The sequence below is a fragment of the Micrasema longulum genome, unplaced genomic scaffold, assembly GCF_059751315.1.
Source record: "Micrasema longulum isolate JH-2025_06_02 unplaced genomic scaffold, ASM5975131v1 h1tg000468l, whole genome shotgun sequence".
Classification (NCBI taxonomy): Eukaryota; Metazoa; Arthropoda; class Insecta; order Trichoptera; family Brachycentridae; genus Micrasema; species Micrasema longulum.
In genome coordinates this window covers 204,870-229,108 of record NW_028277666.1, presented here as the reverse complement: position 1 = coordinate 229,108, position 24,239 = coordinate 204,870, and the positions used below count along the sequence as shown (strand labels likewise).

At 33.9% G+C, this 24,239-nt stretch overlaps 1 protein-coding gene across 1 annotated transcript in view; it reads left to right on the top strand.

Moving 5' to 3' along the window:
- Positions 1–7,043: 7,043 nt before the first annotated feature.
- Cpsf160 (cleavage and polyadenylation specificity factor subunit 1) overlaps positions 7,044–24,239 on the top strand; it is a 36,916-nt gene continuing 19,720 nt past the window's right edge. The window contains exons 1-13 of the mRNA XM_088226748.1: positions 7,044–7,464; positions 7,670–7,884; positions 10,217–10,384; positions 11,935–12,095; positions 13,657–13,796; positions 14,930–15,040; positions 17,123–17,304; positions 18,338–18,476; positions 19,411–19,559; positions 20,682–20,868; positions 21,230–21,360; positions 22,368–22,506; positions 23,570–23,823. Coding sequence (XP_088082874.1) covers positions 7,302–7,464; positions 7,670–7,884; positions 10,217–10,384; positions 11,935–12,095; positions 13,657–13,796; positions 14,930–15,040; positions 17,123–17,304; positions 18,338–18,476; positions 19,411–19,559; positions 20,682–20,868; positions 21,230–21,360; positions 22,368–22,506; positions 23,570–23,823 — 2,139 coding nt within the window. The 5' untranslated portion in view covers positions 7,044–7,301. The remainder of the gene's footprint in view (positions 7,465–7,669; positions 7,885–10,216; positions 10,385–11,934; positions 12,096–13,656; positions 13,797–14,929; positions 15,041–17,122; positions 17,305–18,337; positions 18,477–19,410; positions 19,560–20,681; positions 20,869–21,229; positions 21,361–22,367; positions 22,507–23,569; positions 23,824–24,239) is intronic.

Sequence of the window (24,239 nt, the reverse complement as noted above, 5' to 3'; positions counted from 1 at the left end):
CCATCAAACATGTTTTTTTTTAAAAACATATTAGCGTTCTTTTATAAGAATTTACCGAAATATTTTAATTTTGGTTGCCATTTTCAACGAATTGTAAATCACTCATTATCAGAAAATGGAAATCAAAGTGTGTTTCGAACTTCGGACCCGGAACAACTACGACGGATGAATCGGGTTGTGGTCCCGCGGTAGTAACATTCACTGTTCTGCCTATGTTAAAACAGACATATTCCTTCAATTCTTCAATGTGTTAAATTTTGTGAAGTTAAAGAGCTGAAACCTTTATTGATGCGGATGAGGTTAATCTGACTGAATTATTTCACCTACACGATGTAAAGTGGCCTCTTAAACCAGCCAATGACAAGTCATAAGCAATGTAATAAACTAGACTTCCATATTCTTCTATATAAATTGTTTTCCATCTCTGTTGTAATCTCTCTATTGAATACTTCATGTCTGAGGATGGTGATCACCCCCGATTCCAGGCATGGGTCGTCTGTGGACAGTCTCACTCCACCTGGAATGGTCTTGTGCTGCTCTGCAGGAATTTGTCACTGATAGTTCTGGTAAGTTAGCGACCAAGTCACTTCATCTTGTCGGTTGACGCCAACGCGACCTTGTCTCTTTAACACTTTCCAGGACCATAATTTTCTCCAAACTATCGGAGCTCCTCCTGGAAATATGTCCAAAGAGCTGCAGGATTCTTTTCTTGTACATGGACGTGTCTTTCTCTTATGGGTAGTTCCCGGAGTAAAGATATCTATTGTAATATGTTAATCTTAATAACTCCCTTGAGGGTGAAATCGAGTCTCTACCTACAAAAATTTGAACGAACTCAAAATATTGTTGAAACACAAGTATGATTTTAAGAAAACAATTGCACTTTTCCCTCTTTCCAATTGTTCCAAGAAGCCAAACTTTTAGATTTAAGACAAATATATTGTTTTCAATGTTTAAAATATATATTTAACAACCAAAACTTATTTACATGTAATTCAAATAGATCAAGTCAAAAAAGGAATCGTGTGTTAGAAATACCACATTGTAAAACAAGGCTCGCACAGAGACATGCATATTTTATAGGCCCAAAATTTTTTTATTCTTTTATTACTGATTTTTCTACTGATTTCATCGATTCCAAACTTTCAAAATTTTCCTTCTTTTAAAAAACATGCACTATCCTGGATTCAAACTAAAGATATGAACTCTTTTTTTCTATGATTTATTTTGTTGCTCTTTAATAATAAGGAATATTTTTGTGTTTTTTTTTAAATATTTTTTTTCCCTTTTTTAATTACTATTAAAAAAATACCATATTATCTTTTACAGAACATTTTATTTGTTTCTTCTTATGTTATACAAAAATATTATAACTGTACAGTATTTATTATAGGAGCTAAAATTTGCTAACATTTTCTTGTATACCCACGAACAGGTGATGCCTTTGTGGGATTTTTTTAAAACTATTTTTCTATTAATATGTATTTCATTGATATGTAATTATGCTTTATTTTTTTAATACTCTGTTTTATTATTATGTTTATAGTAAAAAACAAAAAAAAATAAATAAAAAAACACAATTTAACGTATACTCCTACGTATTTAAAAAAAAAATGGTTTTTACAGCATGCGAGGGGCCACCCAAAAGAAACCGAACTAATATTTTAACATTTATTTAATTAATCGTTTTTCCAAAAAACTTCAATAGCCTTTAAAGTACTCTCCATCGTCATTGGAGCTAATGTTCTTGTCCAATATTTTATCCCATTATTGGAAACATGTTTAAATTTCGTTTTCCTTAGTGCTTGAAAGACAAAGCGTCGATTCTTTGTTATTCTGATTCAAGCTTGTTAGTTCTCTTCTGTACCTTTTATATGAAGTGTTAAATATATCTAGACTATTAAAATTCTTGTTAAATGTTTCACATATACGAGGGATAGATGGAGGAGAATGTTTCCGATAGTTAGTTTAACGTTAGAAATATAGAAAATATCAGACAGTCTAGTGGATATGCGACTGAAATAGTTGCCGATCTGCGCAAGGAAACCCCCCGGCGAACTTGTAAGGTTTTTCGTGTTTATAACGAATTATTAAATATTTTTTCCCGATAAAAATGTGCGATTTTGCAAGGTCGCGAGACTGGGTAATATCAATCAATAATTCAAATCCGCTATCTGACAAAGAACCTTCTTTGTGTAAACGTGTTGACTAAACAAAAAAAAACAAAGCAAATATCGTAAACAAAAAAATGATTATATTATCTTCCTAGATGTAGAAAATTATTGCAATCTTTCAAGATTATGCAAACAAAGAAAGTCTTTGTTTATATTGACGGTCATACGTATTCTTGATAAGAATATAGCGAGTCGGGGTAATATGACAACAAAAAAAAGAATCGGGATTTTTCGTATGTGGAAAAAGGAATATCATCAAAAGTCAAGTATCGGAAAATAGTTTGTTTATTAATTAAGAATGACTAACTGTAAAAAGTAGAAATAATTTTTTAAAAACTTTTAAAATTGAAGAAAAAAAACACAGTTGAAATGCGATATTACCCCACTAGTGGGTATTATGGCACAACTAAAAATTAAGGCGTACACTTCTCACAAAAGTTGATTGCACATACACAATTATTTTATTCTCATTTTATGTCCCATATATCACTTACGACCAAGAGGAATATTCTTCACATTAGGATCATTCATGTGCCGCATTAAAGTGCGTCCAGGGGTGATATTCCAAACGCCCTCGCAACCGTAGAAAACACTTTATCTCGTGTATTTTGTATGTAAATACGCGACGTAAATACGCGCGTAAATACAAAATACACGAGAAAAACTGTTTTCTCGTGCCACGAGAGTGGTTCAGAATAGCACCCCAGTAGCTCAATCGCAAATAACTATCGACGTGCTTAAAAACATGCTAAGCATTTGAGCGAACACAATGAATAATAATTAAAATGCTTAAGTTATCGCAGTCATAAGTCAACGCGTGTGTAATCTCTGAGTCAACGCTCGTGTCGGTTTGTTTTTTGTTTTCCTCGTAAATAAATATAGTTCACTGACGAAAAATCGGCGTTTACTATAAAAAAGATTACAATATATTGCATTTGCAAAATAGTAAGGAGTATCTAATACAAAAAATATATAAATAAATTACAATTACTATGGCGAATGCTTTTCTTGACACTTGGCTTGCCAACCGCCGCCGCCAGCTAAATGCAATAAATAGCGTGATAAATAATCAATAAATAAATCAAAATAGCAGATTTAAAATATTTTCCATATTAACACCGGTGAAATTCAAATATGTGATTGCGCAGCAGGATTATACGTCGCGAAACGTAAATATTTTGACATTGAATATTAGACGTTCACGGATGTTTCATTGTGATCGCGAATACGATAAACAACACTGTGTCAGACATTGTAATCACGTCGCTTATTAGCACGTCGATAGTTATTTGCGATTGAGCTACAGTTTGTGACTCAATAGCTCTCTCAAATAATAATTCTGAAAAGGAAAATCGAGTGGAGAAAAGTCCGCCTAGTAGTGCAGTGGTTGGCGCGTTCCCCTACCATGGTTAAGGTCCTGGTTTAATTCCTAGGAAGGAAGTCATGAAATATACATATGTTCATAAGGTGGCTTAACTATGGCATCTGAAGCGTTAAGTCATCGCCATATTTTCACGTAACAGATAGGATGAGGATAAAAAAATGTATTAAAAATGAACCAATAAACAGGAGTGAGCAGTTGAAGAAAAAATTGCTGTATTCGACAAATAAATATTTGAGCATTGAATTAAAAATATATTTTAGTTACGAGTGTAACGTGATTTATTTATGTATTTCACAGTTTTAAAATGTACAGAGTGTCTTTGTTTTAGGTCCCGACTAGCTAGGAAATTCCTGTGTTTAGGAAGGGCCTTCTTTTTTACATGTGTTTTTTTAATTTCATTAAATGATGCTTGATAAATTCAAAGAATTATTATAACATGATAAAAAATCAATATAAATATAAATTAGAAAACATGCAGGTAATAATAATAAAAATTAAATTATAATAATAAATTAGAAAATATGCCGTTAATAGTAAAGAAATGAGACATAATTATTTTAAATTAGAAAATTTACCGATAATAATATAAATTAAAGCATAAATAAACATTATAAAATATAGCATTAGTAATAAAGAAATTAAACAAAAATATAAATTGGAAAACATACTGATAATAATAAAAATTGAAGCATAAATTTGAAAATATATCGTTAATAATTAAAAATTGAAGAACAAAAATAAATTACAGAATATACCGTTTATAATTAGAAAATTAAACATACGTGTAAATACTAGTATTAATAAGAAAAATAAAACATACGTAAATGAATAAACATAAAAAGTAAAAATAAAATATACATAAAAAGCCTATTGCATTTGCATTTATTTTTGTTTCAATGTTATTATTATTGTGTGTTCTTGTGAATTTTGTTTGATTTCATTATTTTATACAGATATGCAGAGAATTTTTTCAAAAAGTTAAAAGGTGAGTGTATCTAATGAGAAAGTTTAACCCTACGGGAAATTGATTATAAAAATGTGTTCTTACGCTCGTTAAAAAATAGAGCATTGAATGTACGGCGAAGCTTCTTGAAAATATATGAAAAAATAATATAAATGATTTTAATCATCATCATCATTCCCTTTCCGCACCTAATGATGCATCAATCGCAGCGTATCTTCATTATGTTTTTGTTACGTGAAGGTAAGATGATCAGTCTTACGCTTCATTGATTTTAATAATGACGAAATACTTTGTATGACGTCACCAGTTTTTTCGAATCAACCAATGATAAGAGAGTTGTGATAGGTTTCCGGTTTGCGGGTAGTCAACCGACGAATCAGCAGAACTCATCAAGAAGCACTGCATAGCACTGATAATAAGATGTACAAAAATACTTTTTATTTTTAATTGGCTAAGTTTGATAGTCTTTTAACAAATACATATTTTTATTATTTTTTAAAAACCTGGTTTAGCTGTTTCTTATTTTTCACATTATTTTGTATTTATAGCGCCATCTTTCGATGAATGAGTGTACTAATCAAAACCATAAATTTCACTTATAAAATAGAGCGCTTGACACTGACTCGGTAAAATGGCGGCAAACTCAAATTAATGTAATTTCATAAAAACTCCTGGGCTGGTATTCCAAACGAAATCATAGCGCGGTATAGCGCGTTTTTACGTACTAAATACGCATTATAGCGCGCTGTAAACGCGTTCGGAATACCAGCCCAGGGAGCGTTCGAATAAAGAATATGGTAGCTAATTTATATCTTTAATCCCGAGCCAGTTTAACTATCTAAACACACACCGAACACAGCCCCCACGATGTCAACAGGTGTCGATATTAAATATATTAAAATCCTTCGATTAATTTATAACATAGTTTTATTTTTATCTTAAATTATTCTAAAGTTTACTTTGTTATATTTGTATTTAAAATATAAAATTTTCTCATGTTAATTGTAATATCTTATTTGGAGATATTATGTTTCTTTTTTAATATTTTTATATTTCATGTTCATTAAATTGTTTAATTTTAATTATTCCATTATATTTCATATTATTATGTTCTACATATTTATTGTTCACTGCTACGATTATTTCTGTCAAAATTTTTATGTAAAAGATTCATTGAACCGTTGACGTATAAATAAATAAATGAATAATACACAAATCGCATTACTTTTTATTTAAAAAAACGAGAATACGAATTTCATACAATATTTTTAAAAGCAGTAAAATTACTAAAGTTGACAACAGTCCACAATAGGAAACCATAATACTTGAAAATATTTTTTTTCCTTGCATCTTTTCTTAACCCTTTTTTGTATTTTTTGCTTATACCTACACAACATTCAACACGCATTAAAAAAAACAGATAGCACATTTGGTTAAAATTTAGTCTAACCTTTATAAAATCAACAAGTTTTGCGAACGCACCAGCTCTAGTTAATCAACCAGTAAATAAATGTTTGTCGCAGGAAGCAAACTTGGTAGTTTACAAGGGAGTCCTGGTACCAACCTTTATGAGTCAACCTTGGAGTAAGGTATAAAATTAGAGAAACGAGGATAAAAGTAGGATGAGTGCTGTCAAAATGCGATCTTTCAGGCGAACGTGTGGTAGAACAATGTATGATAGGTGAAAAAATGTCGAGATTCTACAAAATTAAGAAATAAGTGCTGTATGGGTTTGGATACGTAGAGTGAATGGATAAAGAAAGAACGGCCAAAAGAATTAACGATGCGAATGTTGATGGATGCAGAAAACAATGAAGACCGAGAACGATATATGTCATTACCAAATGCAACAAATACTTGAAAACGGACATGTCGGAATCATCGGCGTGCGTACATGATTAAGAATTTAGAGGTACCACAACTATATACACGACACCTTGCCGTGCATACAGTTGAACTGTAGATAGGGGTGATTCTGCAGCTTCTATTTGACCGGCTATCTCGGGTGAGGTAGCTTTCTTCAGGCTGAGTCTGCGGCGATATTCTTCAAAGGGGCAGGCGGTGACATAAAAGGCGGAGAGGGCGTAGATTCAATAAAACACGCAGATTCTTGATTAATACACAATTTTATTTATAAAAAACACGGGGGTTTTATTAACAAATTTGTACCTGTCGCGGTCGGGCACGATACGAGACAGCATACATAGGCCGCAAGGGAGAGCGAGAAAGCTTCGCACGCTCTCCCATTGGCTGGACAATTATATATTTTGTTTCTACTCTCATACTTATGAAGTCCGATAATTCCCGGTCACTGGTCTTTTACTTTTATGAAAATAACGATTAACTTCCACCAAGAATTTTCAATAACAAACTTGAAAACTGTGTATATTAAGTAAAATAAATCATTAAAATAATAAAACAATCAATCGTAATAACCGTATCAACTTTTTCATTTTTTAAAATTCGTTCGATGAAGCGCAACACTACTTTTAAAAATCTATGGAGCAATCGTAGGACATGTATTTTCTACAGTAGTTTATGGTAAATTTGTGCGGTGTTTTTGCGTTTCGCGGTGTTTGTAAACTGTCAATTTAATATTAATATTCTCGATTTATATTTCAAATTCTTCCTTAACGATGCATTTAATTAAAAGACACATAAATACCTGCCGGTAATTTGTGATACGTTTATAATCGCATGGTTTATCGGTAAATGTAACATTGAACGCACCGGCTAGGTTTTAGGTTAATTGTCTTGTGTACGTCAAATCAACTACACAATGTTTTCTATTTGCCGTCAAAATCACCCTGCTACGGGGATTGAGCATTGTGTAAGCTGTTGTTTCTTCAATTCTGATGAAAAATGCGTCGTTACTGCGGGAGCGAACATACTAAAAGTATTCCGATTGATCCCCGATACCGACATCAAGGAGAAATTGACAGGTAATTTACATTTTATGTATCCATTTAGAATCGATATAAGAACGAAGACTGAACTGTCAAGAACTTTTTACAAATATTGTATGAGTATAATGTTGCAACGAATCCCCGTTTCTTCGTATAACATATTTTTACTATCAATAAAATTACTAATTTATTTACAAATATATATGTACTATTATGGTTAAATGATTGCGATGGTTCCCAGATGGCACCCCTCCCAAGATGAAGCTGGAGTGCCTGGCCAACTACAGCCTCTGGGGCTCCATTATGTGCCTGCAGAGCGTCAGTGTTCAGGGCACCGGGCGCGACCTGCTGCTTGTCTCTTTCAAGGACGCCAAGCTGGCAGTCCTGCAATACGAGCCCTCTACGCATAGCCTGGCCACGCTCAGCCTTCACTACTTCGAAGAGGATGACATGAAGGTATCTTTGAAAAATGACGCTGTGTAATAAAATTTACTTCTCTTTTGTAATATATCAATATTACAATTAGTTCATAATCATCATACCCCTGTCCGCTATGACTCAGAGGGCTTCGCATTTGTAAACCGAATGCAGCGTACCTCGATCATCTGTTTCATGAAGGTAAGGTACTTACCCTTACCCATTAATAATAAATGCACCCTTGTACAGTATTACTATTACCCATTCTAGATTACGCTGATGTTTCCATGACTGATTTAAGCTGTGAGCAACTAGATAAACTTGAACGATTTCAGAATACATGCATATGGTACATTTTTGGTCTTAGGAAATATGACCACATTTCTGATTATCGTAGGCAACTGAAATGGCTCAAAATTAGACAGCGGAGAGACTATCACTCCTTCTCACTTCTGTTCAATGTACTTCATAGTCCTAACGCTCCTATATACCTGCGTGAAAAATTTCAACGCTTATCAGTTCATGGTTTACCTCTTCGTTCTAATTCTCAAGGCACTCTCTTAATACCCATCCACAATTCCTCTTTCTTCTCTAACTCATATAGTGTCCATGCGGCTCGACTGTGGAATCATCTTCCATCCACCTACAAAGATGTTACTACATTATCTCTGTTTAAATCCCGTCTGAAGAAACATCTCCTTTCTCTTCCTTAATCTCTCCTCCTTTCCTCTTTCCTTATTTTTCCTTTTTCCCATTGAGTAAAAGTTTTGATTTAAGGTCATTTATTTCTATTTTCATATATCTTGAGCTTTTTAATCTTTTTTTTCTATTGAATATGTTCTGTAACTTGAATTATAAAAATAAAACTTTTATTTTATTGGTTGGTTGGAAGAAATTGCCATTTGGCAATAAGCCCGCCAATGTACAAATAATATTATGTACAAAAAGTTAAATAAATAATAAATAATCAGTCTTACACTTCATGAACATGAAATATTGCAGTTTAAAAACCTTGAAGATCAATATTTTACTTTCACCCTGTCAGGAATCGATCCCGGGACCTCATGACGGTTTGTGAACATGTCAACCACTACACAATGAGGCGGGCTTATTTCCACTCAACTTTCTTATTCAAGTACTGAAGATAAATGTACCTAAAAACTTGTGTTTTAAGTTTCATGATCAATAATTTAAATAAAATCTAAATGAAAAAAATTGTGATTATGACTGACATCCCTAGATTAAAAATAAAACTAATTAAATTAATGTACATCATACTATCATTGAAACAAAATAATGTAATAACATTATACTGTATTAATTTATCAATTTAACTTTTTGTACATAATGTTAATTGTACATTTTTATTTTTATTTATTTATTCATACAAATATAAACATATTACAAAAAAATACAATATAATAATACGTATCCCAAACTCTATGAGGCCAACGGCCCTGTGTCGAGTTGGGATACAGCATTACATTATACGTACGTAATTAAATAATAGGAAAAAATAAAAATTAACGATTATTACATAAACATACACATATTTCAAAGAGCATCTGGACAACACGCTTAATAGTATACTAGTATAAATCTATGCAATATCTCGCAGAAGTCTCCTGCAATGGTCTCTTCCCTTAGACAAAATCCAGACTTGTACACTCCTCCTGAAAATGGCTTTCGGTTTGGAGAACTTAATATGTTCATCCAGGACATTGAACACTCTTGGGGCCACAAAAGAGAAATTCCTCTGAGCAAACATCGTACGTGTTTTTGGAATTAAAAATTCAAATTACAGGAAAACCTTGCACGAGCATTCTGCTGGGATCTACTCTTGTAGCCGCATGACCAGAAATGTGTCAATGACTCTTAAAAAAAATGTCTAATGTCCAGTACCTTCATGAATTGGAACAATGTCAGATGGAAAAGTGGGGGGACAACGCATCACTCTTAGTATTAATTTTTGTACGTTTATTAGGGGGTTCATGATCGACGCAGTGACATTGGCGGCTTATTCCTTAATGGCAATATTTTTCAACCAACCATTTATATTGAATTATATAAATTCGTTCTTGAGAACAGCCATTGATTGAGTGAAAAACATATGTTCACACACATAATTGTATTCTTCATTCACCTGGAAACAGAGATAAAGATTTCAGGGAAACAAAAAATTAACTAGTCGAAAAAAAAAAGATGTACATGAACCGATCGGAATAACAATGAACTTCCGTCAAGCATTATCACATACAAACTTCCTCGAATATTTTAGTCTAAACATTATTTTCAAATTGTTAACAGGGCAAATCACATACAAACTTCCTCGAATGTTTTAGTCTAAACATTATTTTCAAATTGTTAACAGGGCGGGTGGACAAGTCATAACCACATTCCTTGGATTAGGGTGGATCCAGAGAATAGATGTTTTGTCATGTTGCTATATGGAAGGCGATTGGCAGTTATTCCACTTCGAAGGGAGGCAAATACAGAAGATGGAGATCCTTTAGAATCCAAACCTTTAGATACTAAAACAGTAAGTAAAAAATCTAATTTTATTAATAAATTTTTTGAATAATTCTAGCTGATAAATGCAAATTAAAATTATTGAAAGGTTTTTATTATTTCATTAGAAAGCCGACATACAATAGTTATTAAATTCTAAGATACATATAAATAAATTTCATCAAATCCAATTAGAGGCGTCCTCATAATTGATTTCATAAACTGTCACAAAAATATAATACATAATTTTATTTATTTACAGACATTGTCCATTAATTCAGTTCATAGGGATAAATATTACAAAATGAGAACAGTTAAAAACATTAAAAAAGAAGAAAAGAAGCATTTAAAATAATGTAAAATAAGTAATGGAACACAACTTGTAAACATGTTATTATAACTTATATTATTATAAATATGAAAATAAATGTGAATGTGTGGTAAAACTATGTACGATAGATGCATAAATGTTGAGATCCGTACCTTATGTAAGTCTGAGACAAGCATTATCGACAAAATCAAGAAAGGAGCTCTGCGCTGGTTTGGACATGTAGAACGAATGGACAGCGAAAGAACGGCTAAGAATATTTACAATGCGAATGTTGATGGATGCAGAAATAGAGGTAGACCGAGAAAGACATGGCATGACCAAATCCAACAAATACTTGAAGATGGACATGTCAAAAGTCGGAATAATCGGAATAATGTAGAAGAAGCGAGATCTGTATGCAAAGATAGAGTGATGTGGCGTTCTATCCTCTCTGCCTACCCTTACGAAGAAACGGCGTGATGGTTTGTTGTTGTTGTTGAAAATAAATGTACTTTTGAATACAGAAACCAATGTCAGTCGCACAGTTACACATTATATTGTGGGCTCAATGCTACAACTAGATAACTTCAAAATCAGCATTTTTGAGTTAACCACTAAAAACACATTTTTGTATCTTCCTCCATGAATGTTACAATGATGCATTCAAATCATATTATAATGAATTGAATTGAATTTTAATTTTTAAATTATAATATGGATCTACAAAATAAACACCAACTCAATAAACAAATAAGTAGGAAATGTAGTGGACTCTTTTTGTGTAAATGAATAATTATTTTGGGTTTTGACTTACCGAAGTTCTTTTGGAATGAAAGATTTCACTTACGATGTTTGAGGTTTTATTTATAAATTTAACAACTGTTATACATAACCTGACCTCTTCCATATCCCCTCTATTCCACCCGCTGACAAGTCTGAAAATAGAGGCTTAGCGGGTTATTCCTTTAAAAAAAAATAATACAAAAGCGATTAAATGCCGTACAATACTGTAGACCTTAATCGTGACAAGAATGAAGTTAATTTTGGATTTTAAAGTCCTTGATAAAGTAAGGTGGAAACGAACTAGGATCAACGGCGGGCACAGAGTATCTGTCTGAACTGTTTCCTTGATCCTGGTATCGTGTAGTTTTGGTGAATTGGTACGCCTTGCGTTCAGTGTTGCACAAGGCGAAAGTTGCAGCGAGTGAGTGCGTGCCCATAGAAGGAAGAATTTGTTTCCAAAATAATCAATTTTTTTAAAACAATTTCAGCCCCAGCTTGTTTCTGCAAAAGCTCCGGTGATGGCTTCCTATGTAATAGTCCTTAAAGAATTAGATGAAAAGATTGACAATGTAATTGACCTGCAGTTCCTTCACGGTTACTATGAACCCACACTATTGCTGCTCTACGAACCAGTCAAGACGTTTCCTGGGTGAGTTTTTCCCTCTTTTACTTTATCTCTTGTGGACTTAAGAACTTGACGTAGGGGGCCAAGTCGGGTAAATATGGTGGCTGGGACATCCAAAACGTCACGAACATGCCTTGAGGCGTGAGCGCGTGGATTATTATTTTGGCTCAGGAATAATATTGAAATTTCAGTGAAAAAAAATCATGTTACAGTAGTCCGTAAAAACCTTGCTCGAATGAACCTTTCTGAAACTTCTAGATGTAGGTCCTGCAGTGCAGATGATGAAACACCTATACAAATTCTATGCTAATGTGATGCTTTTTTATTGCGAAAGAAGCCGCTTCCTTGGTGGACCATTAGTCAAACCTGATGATGTGAGAGCACTCGCTCCCTGCCTAATAGCTCGATATTGAAGGGAGAGATTTAGCAATATGATAACACTCGCCCTCCACTCAATAGCCAAGGCTAGAATCAACTTACCGAGACCCATCTTAGCGCTTAGGAGCTTATTTAGCACTAATCCTCATCGAGAATGAGAATACAGTAGTCCGTTTTCTATTTTGCCGATATCGTAGACCAACGACAGAGGTGAGAAAAATGCGACCTTAACTTTCTTTTATATTTGATCTTGAAAAGGTAATGTAAGCTTTGTCTGAGTTGAGGTTATCATTGCTCTCCACCAGAAGGACAATTGCTGACCTCACTAATGCACAAAGTGATATGCACCCTAATAGATTGCCCAAAATTATTGTCCCCGATAAACTTTTGTGTACCCGCAAGGACCACCAGACTCCAACATGTGTTCCAGTGTGAGTACAATAGGACAAACTTCACCCACCATTCTCCCCTCCCCCAGTGAGCATCCACAGAACTGCTGATAATTATGCTGAGCTGTTGGACTTGCTCCACACCACTCCTGCTGCAATCAAATCAGCTATCCTATCCATCGAATGGCCATTCCCTCAATTCTCCTCTTTTCTACTCATCTTCACTTTATTTCCTTTTTCTTTTATTAGAATAATTAACACGTTTAGTGTAGTAGTTATGATTTTATTTTATGTTATTTTCTATAATTAAAGAATTATGAATTATGTGAATGACAGAAATTTATGAAAGTAAATGAAAAAAAACTGACAAACTCCTTGTATGCATTTTATGCCAATTAAAATTTTAATTTTTGTATTTTTAAGGTTAAGTACCTACATACAATTATTTAAACGTGTTGTTTTTTTTCATTCAATAAATATTATTCTAAGGTATTGATTGAAAAAATACAAAATATTTTTAATGAAATCATAGGTAAATATGAATAATCCCCGATCAAGACCGTTTTTACAATTTTTCTGCAGTTTTTCATTTCCTCACTTTAGCGTTTTCCTCAGTTTAACACTTTTTTTGCTGTTCCTTTGAAAAACGTAAAACGGGGGGTTTTACTGTACTTTTGTAACATAAAGTGTTAAAAACATTTTTAACCGGTCTCGTTGAATAAAATCCTATGTGTCGTTTTTCTACGATCATGACGATTTGTTTTTTGTAATATAAGCGTTGTTTCACTGTATTCAATGATAATTTGTGTTATTTCCAGGCGTACGGCAGTAAGACTAGACACATGCGCAATGCTCGGAGTTAGCTTGAACCTCCAAGCCAGAGTGCACCCTGTTATTTGGGCCGTGTCTGGATTACCCTTCGATTGTGTCAGCTCCATCGCCATTCAGAGGCCACTCGGTAAAGTTATAACATATTTCTTATTTATATTATTTACTCTATGTACAGGCAGAAAAAAATACAGTTCCGTGATTGAAATAGAACCATTAAAAAGGAAACGGAGTAGAGACAAGTCATTCAGGTTATACGAAGTAGAGCAATAAGAAATGCATTTTGTTTTCCGATAATCAAACACGTAAAAGAAATACTATAAATATTATCACATGCAATGAGGATTATTTAAACTCAAAAGAAATATCTATTCTAATGTAGAAAGAATGCACAAAGAAATTGGCTTGCTCACAGTCAAGCAACAAATTAAATATAATGTGGCAATTTTTATACATAAAATAATTAAGGGGATGAATAAAATAAAAACAATAATAAAATTTAACCAACAATGCCATACATATGAAACAAGGGGTAAAAAAAAGATAAGATTACCAATGAGGAAAAAAACAGAATCTCAAAACTCACTGTACAAGGGATTGAAGCTGTACAATGAGTTACCTGAAGAAATAAAGGAAATTGAAAAAATTGAAATATTTCAAATGAATTTGAAAAAATATGTTATTTATATTTTGATAAAAAAATTGTAATATTATTAAAAGTTTATATTAGTTCTTAAGATGTTATGAACTAACTTAATAAAACCTAAATAAATATATGAAGCGCAGTGTAGTCGCATGCCAAAAATAAAAATCCCTACATTATATACGGTAAAAATCATTCCTATCCCCGCGAGAAGATTCAGAATAGAACCTCTGGTTATGTTTTAGTCTAATTAATTGAAACTGTCAAAGAATGAGTTTGCCAACTCATGGGAGTACAGTAATGTAATGTGCATTTTATATATTTAAAAAAGGTCTGCTTCGTTTTGTAGTGGTTAATGCATTCACCTACCATTCTTGAGATCCTTGGTTCGATTCCTGGCTGGGTGGACGTGAAATATCGATTTTAAAGGTTTTATGAACCGCAATATTTTATTGTTCCTGGATTGGCACCTGAAGCGTAAGATTGATCACCTTAACCTCATGTAACAGATAATTGAACTATGCCGCATTTGAAATACCAATGCAGTGCTCAGAAAGGGAACGATTATGATGAAATAATAAATACAACTGTTTAATTATTTAATTTGTTCTGTTTTTAAGGGGGATGTTTAATAATGGCTGCGAACTCCATAATCTACCTGAATCAATCCATTCCTCCTTATGGTGTATCACTGAATTCCATGGCAAATCATTCCACCAATTTCCCGTTAAGTAAGAATTGCACATTAATTTTTAAAAATATTTTGAATATTATTTTTCTGAAATATTTGAATGAGGAAGTTCAGTGGTTTAAAAAATAAATATATATATATCGTATGGACGTCCAAGACGTCAAGAACCTAACACCCTGCCATTTCATGATCACAAAGAGGCAATCAGTGGTAAATCATTGAAGATGTTAGGATTCGTTCTGCTTACTGCCAGAGTTTTCAAAATACCCGCGTTCTGAAAACTCTTTACAACTCCTTGGCGCGAAGTAGACTCGAGAGTGGCTCGATGATTAGGGGGCCACATGAACTGAAGTACTCACTTATGATAGAGAAAATCCAAAAGAAGTTTCTGAGATATCTACATGAGAGAGTGCGGGTATTATCCTCGGCTCTATGCAACCAAGTTTCTCCAGGGTATGCTTGGCTACAACAGTTTAGAGACTAGAAGGAATGTGTATTTGACTACACATTTTTATCAATTGTTGCGCGGTATGGTCGATAATCCCGAGATTATGAGGAGCATTGGTTTGTATGTTCCTGATAATTATCTAAGACAGCGTCAGGATAGATTGTTTCATATTCCGATATACAGGGCCACCCTGCCGGTTGGAAGGGCTACCGCTATGCTGAACAACATCGCTCTGGATATTGATCTGTTCCATGTATCCGAAGGGATTTTTCGGAGCAGGATTCTCCTACTACTTTGACAAAAGTCTCTTTAATGTATTTTTTTTCTAGTCATAATATGTACGCCTTAAATTTTAGTTTGTTATGTACATGATATTTTGAAAAAAAAAAAATGCCCTGTAAAGTATGCAAGCGTGGTTAAGGTTCTCAGGAGGCATCCGCGGTACATGGCCAAGCCAACCGCTTCGCCTCTGCTTGACGACAGTTGTCATCGGATTTTCAGGAGGGATAAAAAACCTTGCGATTTTGTAAAAAATATACAATTAAATGCAGTTTATTTTGTGTTGTTGATTTATATTTGAAAATCTGTTTTTTTGTATGCGTGGTTTATTGTGGCAGCTACATATGGTTTATTCTCGGTATTGCCTTTACAAAGAAAATCGAGTACGCCTCATCCGCTGTATTAGATTTAGAGATATACGCGGTTTTGCTTTGTTTCTGTAGTAGAGAGGGTTCATTCGCAGTACTGAATTTAATAGAATGCAAGCAGTCTGTTGGTCAATTTTGAAATTCGAATATACTAATCAATGCGGTTTGACCCATTCAATTTAAAACGCCAAAAATGTGTTTTGATTTTTTTGGCTAATACGTGGTATTGAACTTTTTGAAAGTTTTGTAATTTTTAAAATCCCCACCGAAACTTCGCCGATGCTCTAATTTTTACCGCATGTAAGAAAACCTTTTTTTATACCCAATCAATTTCTCAATTTCCCGTAGCATCGAACTTCCTCATTCTTATTATTGACTTAGAAATTTAACTGCGAATGCCATATCTTCCTGAAGACACATATCGACATGTCAGTAGAGCTGGCTTCAAAAGTAGATAGTAGAAAAGTTATGTATGCCGTCTCTACAGGGTGTTCTTTAAACCCTGTCACATCCGAAACCACGATGATCAGTATGGGCAAGAAGACATATTAGCATATTTTTTTAAATAAAATAATAAAAAAACAAATGGTTGCTGACTTCTGCAGGGGAGAAGTGAGGGGGGCTTGGCCGCGCGGTTGACAGTGTATCAGACTCCCCCCTCCTCGTTTCTCCCCTGCAGAAGTAAGCAACCAGTTGTTTTATTTGATATTTTATTTTTGTAAATTTTATTCGTTCTAAAAAATTATTTTATTGTGCCAATATGTCTTCCTGCTCATACTGATCATCGTGGTTTCGGATGTGACAGGGTTTTAATAACACCCTATATATATTAAATAATGATGAAAGTAACATTTGTAATTGCTTCCCTGAGGATGGGTAATTCTGATTACCCAAAACTTGAGTTTTTATCAATATTAATCTTGCGTGTGGAGTAAAATACAAACTGTTTTGTTTATTTTATATTTTATATGTTATTCTACAAAGTTCATTCCGAAACAATAAATGATATTTTAAAAATAAAATTTAGAAATTCAGGAGGGCGTCTGCTTGTCCCTGGAGGGAGTATGCGTGAGTACCCTTGCCCCCCAAAAGCTGGTACTGTCCCTGCGAAGTGGGCAGCTATACCTGCTGACGCTGCTGGCCGACTCCGTCCGGAGCATTCGAGCCTTTCACCTGGACAAAGCAGCGGCTAGTGTCCTGACGACTTGCGTAATTACAAACCTTTATTTCCATATCAAAGATCTCGGAATTATTTTTAGCGATTTTTTAGTTCAAAACTCATAATTTATATTTGTACCTACATACGAGGTATATCCAAACAGTATGTTCCATGCGCGGTACTGACCCTGACCTATTGAGAAGTTGACGCCATTATGAGTTAGCTGACTGTTGTGCACGCTTCATGGTGCTTGTTTGGAATGCTTAAAAAAATTCAAAATCCCACCGCTTGTGAGATGAGGTCTGTAATTCATTTCCTTAATGAGAAGAACATTAAACCAGTCGACATTTTCTAGCAGATCTGTGAAGTGTATTGAAAAATGTAATAAGTGATTCGATGGTAAGGAGATGAGTGAGCCAGTTTAATGAAGGTTGTGATAAAAAGGTCGACAACAAATGAAGTGAGCTTTCAAGCAAGGCCACTTCTTCACAATATTGTTCATGAAAAACTGGATTTTTGAAAACATTGTGCTTGGAGTTATGATATATGTAAAAGTGTGCCAATAAGAGGTGTACGATTTGTTTTTTCAATAAAGCTCAAATAGTTTAGAAATTTCCAAGTTTATTGATATAAATATAAAGTATAGACAAAGAAATTATATAGGTAAAGACAAGAAATTTTGTTATCGTGTTACGATAATGTTCACTATTCGGCCTTATTTTTTATTAAATACCGTCTAGAAAAAATATGCCAGCCCAAAAACCGCACCAAACTGTGATTTTTTGTGAATGCAATGGTTTATTTTCTTCTAAAAATCAGCATTGACTTTGAGTCCTCCAGCATCCATTTGGTGAATGTATGGTGCTGTATATCACTCCATTATTAATTTCCCATGTCTCTAGATGTCATTTGTCAAAAATGAAATTTCTAAATTTGACAGAAAAAAATGGCACACAATTAAAATTGTATACCTCCTGCTGAGACACCCTATATACCCATATGAAAGCCCATGGGCATTTGTAAATAAATAAAATCTAACGTATTTCTGAATGATCCCATGTTTAAAATAATGTTTATTTCTAGATGTGCATCTGCGAAGATAGTTTCATGTTTCTGGGTTCACGTCTCGGTAACTCTCTCCTCTTGAGGTTTACGGAGAAAGAGAGCCATACTCTCTTGCAAGTGGAAAGACCCACCGCAACTATCGACCTCACTACTGAAGGTAATTTGTTAATAAAAATATAATAACCACCCTTCAATGGTCACTTCAAAAGTCTACATAATCAAAGGGTTTGTATGGCAAGATAAAGAAAAGAGCATAGGATTGAGCAGTGAAAATTGTGAAAGTAACGAGTTGTTTTTTTTGTCGTGATGCAATTTTGGATGAGTATATTAAATATTTTTTTTATATCTGTGCTCTTTAACAATACTCAAATTAATAATGGAATGCCTTACACCTGAACAATGCTTTATTTTTAAAATCAGTGTTCAGTTTGCCAAACGTTTAAGGCTATTGGCAAAACCATCAATATATTGTGTGACAAATTTGGCGACAACATTGTTTCCAGAAATGGTCCTGTTAATTGGCCTCCACGATCCTGTGATTTGACCCCATTGGATTATTTCCAACAAGGCGGCTACATTAGCCAAGCCAATATAAAATGCGCTATTTTGTAAATAATGCTGGATTTGTCAGAAAAAGTAGTCAAACACGCGAAGGACATTTGTCAGATATCATTTTTAAAAATAAATGTGTATTTTTACTCTTTCAGACATAAAAACTCATTCCAATAAACATTTGCTTATTTGATTTCAATTTGAATTTGTATCACAATTAAAAAACCTATATAAGAGGTAAACCAGTTAAAAAATGATGATAGGTATTTGAGATCTGCTCCTGGGCTGATATTTTAAATGAAATTGCGCGCAAAGAGATCACTCTGTTAGCATATATTTAGTACGTAAATACGCATAAAAATGCGTTTTCTATGTGCGCTTTTGCGTTCAGAATACCATTTATCTCCTGGATTTGTCATTTTTGTAAAAATACTGTCTTGAGAGTTATCTAATGTTTCGTAGATTGTAGCTTATCTCTAGTATGTAGTCAATATATTTTTTCAGTTGGCTGTGTGAAGTAATTTTTGTAATTTTGACAGAATCAGCAACGGCTGCTAAGAAGCGCCGCTTGGAATCGCTGAGCGATTGTATGGCTTCAGATGTCCAGGAAATCAGAGATAAAGACGAACTGGAAGTGTATGGCTCCGATAGGCGAACATCTACGGAACTTACGACTTACATATTTGAGGTAAGAACTTTTATTGGCAATATTTCAAGTTTGTTTTAATGTTTGTAGACAAAAGACGGTATTTCACCTGTAGTATTATTAAAACTAACACATTACAATAGAGACGGAGAACAAATTCAGACCGAAACAGACTACCATATTTCCTTCTCTAAAATATTCTCCATTTCTGTTGTAATTTGTTTATAGGAACTTTTAGTTCCAATCTTCTGTATGAAATCTTACGACTTAAAATTTCCATTTCAGTTAATGAAATACTTGCGTTCTTATGATTTACCCAAACAATAAAATTTCGGAGCCATAGGCGATATTTGGGACACTTACTCCGTGTATTTATTTATTTAATAAATACAATATATAGTTAAAAGTACATAAAGCATTATAGAAAATAAAATCAGAACTATTATACTAAACATGTAATTAATTCTAAGAAAAAAGAAAGAAAGAAAAGGAAAATAAAGTGAAGATGAGTAGAGAAGCACATTAAAAAAAAGAGAATTGAGGGAATGGCCATTCGATGGATAGGATAGCTGATTTGATAGCAGCAGGAGTGGTGTGGAGCGAGTCTAACAGCTCAGCATAATTATCAGTTGTTCTGTGGATGCTCACTAGGGGAAGGGAGAATGGTGGGTGAAGTTTGTCCTATTGTATTCACACTGGAACATGTGTTGGAGTCTGTTAGTCCTTGTGGGTAAACGAAAGTTTATCAGAAACAATAATTTTGGGCAACCTATTATAATCTGACGTTTTTTCTAATTGCACACTTGTCTCGTTTTTAGGGTGGTGCATTACTGAGAGAGTACTGTACACGCTTTTAAGATAACATGTTTATTTAGTTTTTAGGCTCTTCTGAAAATTCCGCTTTTTTGATCGGGTGTGTGATATCTGTTCTGTTTTTTACAGTTCTGTAACTGTAAGAGTTTTCTAGTCACACGCAACGACATATTTCTGCATAGTGTTACGTCTTATCACGATGAAGGTCCGCTAGAGAATGAAGGCATAGGAGGCCAGCCACGAATTAAAATGCCGTGTTGCTCACCTTTGAAAAGTGTCTATTTAATTACATGTCATTAATAAAAGTAAATTGATTTACCCATTTGATTCGGTTTCAATTATGTCTCTTAGGTGTGCGACAGTTTGCTGAACATAGGTCCGATCGGCAACGTTTCCATGGGGGAGCCAGCATTCCAGGAGGCAGGAGCCGGGGGAGGAGTGGAGTTGGTGACCACCTCAGGGTTTGGGAAGAACGGAGCACTCTGCGTGCTAAGGAGAAGTGTGAGACCTCAGATAGTCACCACTTTTCAACTGCCAGGTGAGCGCTGACTTACTATATTCCATAGTATGCTGTCTCGATCTAGATAACACTGGTAAATATGTTTGCCCGTTGAAAGCTGAAGGTGCTTAGAAGCAGTGATATTTTCAACAACTAATATTTCCATAGCATCTTTATTCCACAGGATTTTGACTTTTTCATACATTTTATTAAAAGGCAGGTTGGCAGATCTTTTTTGCATCTTAGCAAAGGATTCATCATTATAGATGTTATGAACTAACTTAGTAAAGCATAAATAAATAAATAATAGTAATACATGTAGTGTTATTACTAGTAAGTAAATTAATATAATAATGTTTGTAACTTTAAAAAAATAAATATATGACATTATTTTTTTTAGGCTGTATTGACATGTGGACTGTGATTGGTGAGCTCCCCGGCCAATCGGATGCCGCTAAAGACGCCGCCAATCCTTCCCCTGATGATGGGACTCACTCCTACATGTTGCTCTCTCAAGAAGATTCCACTATGGTAAGCGTTCAACGGTTTTAGCCTGGGTGTTCATAGATGAATTTTAAGATTTTTTTACTCTCTTGCCAACCGAAATTCAAAAGCAGCGAGTTTATTGTTTAATTACTGGAACCCCTAAGTGCGTTTCTATTTTTTTTGTAAATGTCAGTAATTAACATTACGCAGAAAAGTTTGTTTTTAACTTTGACAGCTGGCTTCTGGCTGGTTTATTTGTTTTGGAGCAAATTCCTGTCGCCTTATAAATTAAACATATTTCATTAAAATTAAATTAATTTGATTGAATTAACATGTATTGTACGATAAGAACACACTTTAATTAAATTAATTAAATTAATTTTGTCTGTTGATTATCAGTTTGAGACCCATTGTTTATAAAAAATAAACATCAAATATTTTTTTAAGTAGAAATGATAATAAAAACATTTTTTTTTTTTTGTATCCACTAAAGTTAATTAAGGTATGAAAGGGTTAGTGAAAAAATGTATTCATGCAATTTGAAAAGAATTTTGGAAAATAAATTATTAAAGCCAACATGAAAATGATCACAATACCAGAGAAAGGTAAAAATCAGACTGCCATTTAGAAAAAAGGCAAAATCACAAAATTAAATTTTATAAAAGGTAGTAAAAAAAATTATGACATGGGAAAAAACATTTATGAACAGAAAAAAACCTAAATTCTTCTCTAAAAGAAGTATGTGTTAAACAACTCATAAATGAAATATGTCATCATCATCATCATTATTCCCTTTCTGCACCTAATGGTGCATAGGGCACTGAATTGGAAACTATTTGCAGCGTATCTTGATAATTTTTGTTGCATGAAGGTAAGATGATCAGATGAAGATGAAATATATAGACATTGTTATTATTACAGCACACATAAGAATAGGTTTATGTGTGCCCCTACTTCAAGATTCAAAATGAAATAAAAAAGTAAAAAATACCTTCATAATAATTTACACGTTTTTCATTTTTAATTTTAAAAAATTAACATTTTTCTTTTAGATATTGCAAACGGGTCAAGAAATCAATGAAGTGGACAATTCCGGGTTTATGACCCAAGCGCCAACTATATTCGCAGGCAACCTCGGGAATAACAAGTTCATTGTACAAGTTACTACTTCTAGCATAAGGCTTATTAAAGGTAAGATTTTCTATCTAAAACCAATATAATTAAGTATCTACTACGGAAGATACCACTTTTGTAAATACGGTAAAACTTCGTTTTTAGGTTCCTCATTTTTACGTCTTGCCGCTTTTTACACCGAAATGTTCAGAACCTGTTTTTCTTCATACATTCTAACACAAATATTCCCCCCAATTAACGTTTTTTACAATTTTCATCACCTCGGTTTTACGCTTAAAAATTTTCAGAATTCATTTGATGTGTCAAAAAAGCCAAAATTATGTCGTAATAATGATGCCGCGGCCCGCGCGCCATTGCGTGTGCCACGGGAATGAAAAATAAAAACAGGTAAACAACTAATAAAGGATAAATTATTGTCTCAACCTATCTTTCCAAATTATGTTTATAGCTTCAAATAATATTTCTATTACCAAATTTTTAAACTTTGTGCATAGTAATTTATTGATGTAAAGACTTTATTCTTCTTAAACATGCATCAACTGCATGTCACAATCTCATAAAATGTCAAAATAGACACTTAAAAAAAATGGTCAATTACGTTGTACGTACTTTGAATTTAGTTTGGGACAACAATTTACACTTTTTTTATTTATGTTGATTTTATTCCCCATTTTGGGCAAATGCGGCGGCACGCGGCTCGGTGCCATTTGACAGATCGAATGAGTTTCGAAAAATTTTCAACGTAAAACCGAGGTTATGAAAAACGTAAAAAATGTTAATTGGGGGAAAATTTGAATGAGAATGTACGGAAAAAAATGGAACCTAAATATTTCGGCGTAAAAAGCGTAAAATTGAGGATTGTAAAAATGAGGTTTTACTGTATTTTATTCAATACTAGGACCAAAAGATCTAACTATACGTAAATTGCAAATTGCGATGTAATTTCTGGGTTTCATTGTATTTAAAGCTGGGGTACTATTCTGAATCGCTCTCGCGGCACGAGAAAACAGTTTTTCTCGTGTATTTACGTAAAAATAATACGGCCACGAGAGCGTTTGGAAAACCAACCCTGGCGTCTTTGAAATACCAAACTAATGTGTAAAGTCGCGTCTCTCTGCAGGCAGCCAACAGGTGCAGCACATCCCCCTGGAGGGTGGCGCGCTGGAGGCGCAGAGCGCGGACCCCTACTTGTGCGTGCTGTGCGCAGGCGGGCGCGTGCTCGTGCTGGGACTGCGCGAGGGGGCGCGAGGCGCGGCGCGCCTGGCCGCCCTGCGCCACCACGTGCCCGCGCAGCCGTCCGCGCGCGCCGCCGCGCTCTACCGCGACCTCAGCGGGCTGTTCTCCTCGCAGCCAGTGCAAGAAGACTTTTCACACGTGAGATCATCATTTATATTTGATTATTTATTGAATTTTTATAAAAATAAATCATAATATATGTTGTGGTAGTTATAAAAATGGCAGGTAATCTCTTAGTCTAAAAAGTTAAAATTAAATTTTTAAACTTTAATAAAAAGTTTTAAAAAATAAATGTAAAATATTGTATAAATATTTTATAAATATTATAAAATCTATAACCTACTTCCACTGTCTATTAAAACAATTAGTAACGAGAAAGTGTTTAAAAAGCCTATAACAAAATGCATAGTGGAGCTGGGTAGAAGTAAAATAAATTGTCTCGTTTGCCCAAACCAATATTGAATCAACTGCTCCACAAATGTATAGTTCATGTTTTATTTTGTTCTTTTATTGTGCATTATAGTATAAATAATATAGGTATACATTAATTAAAT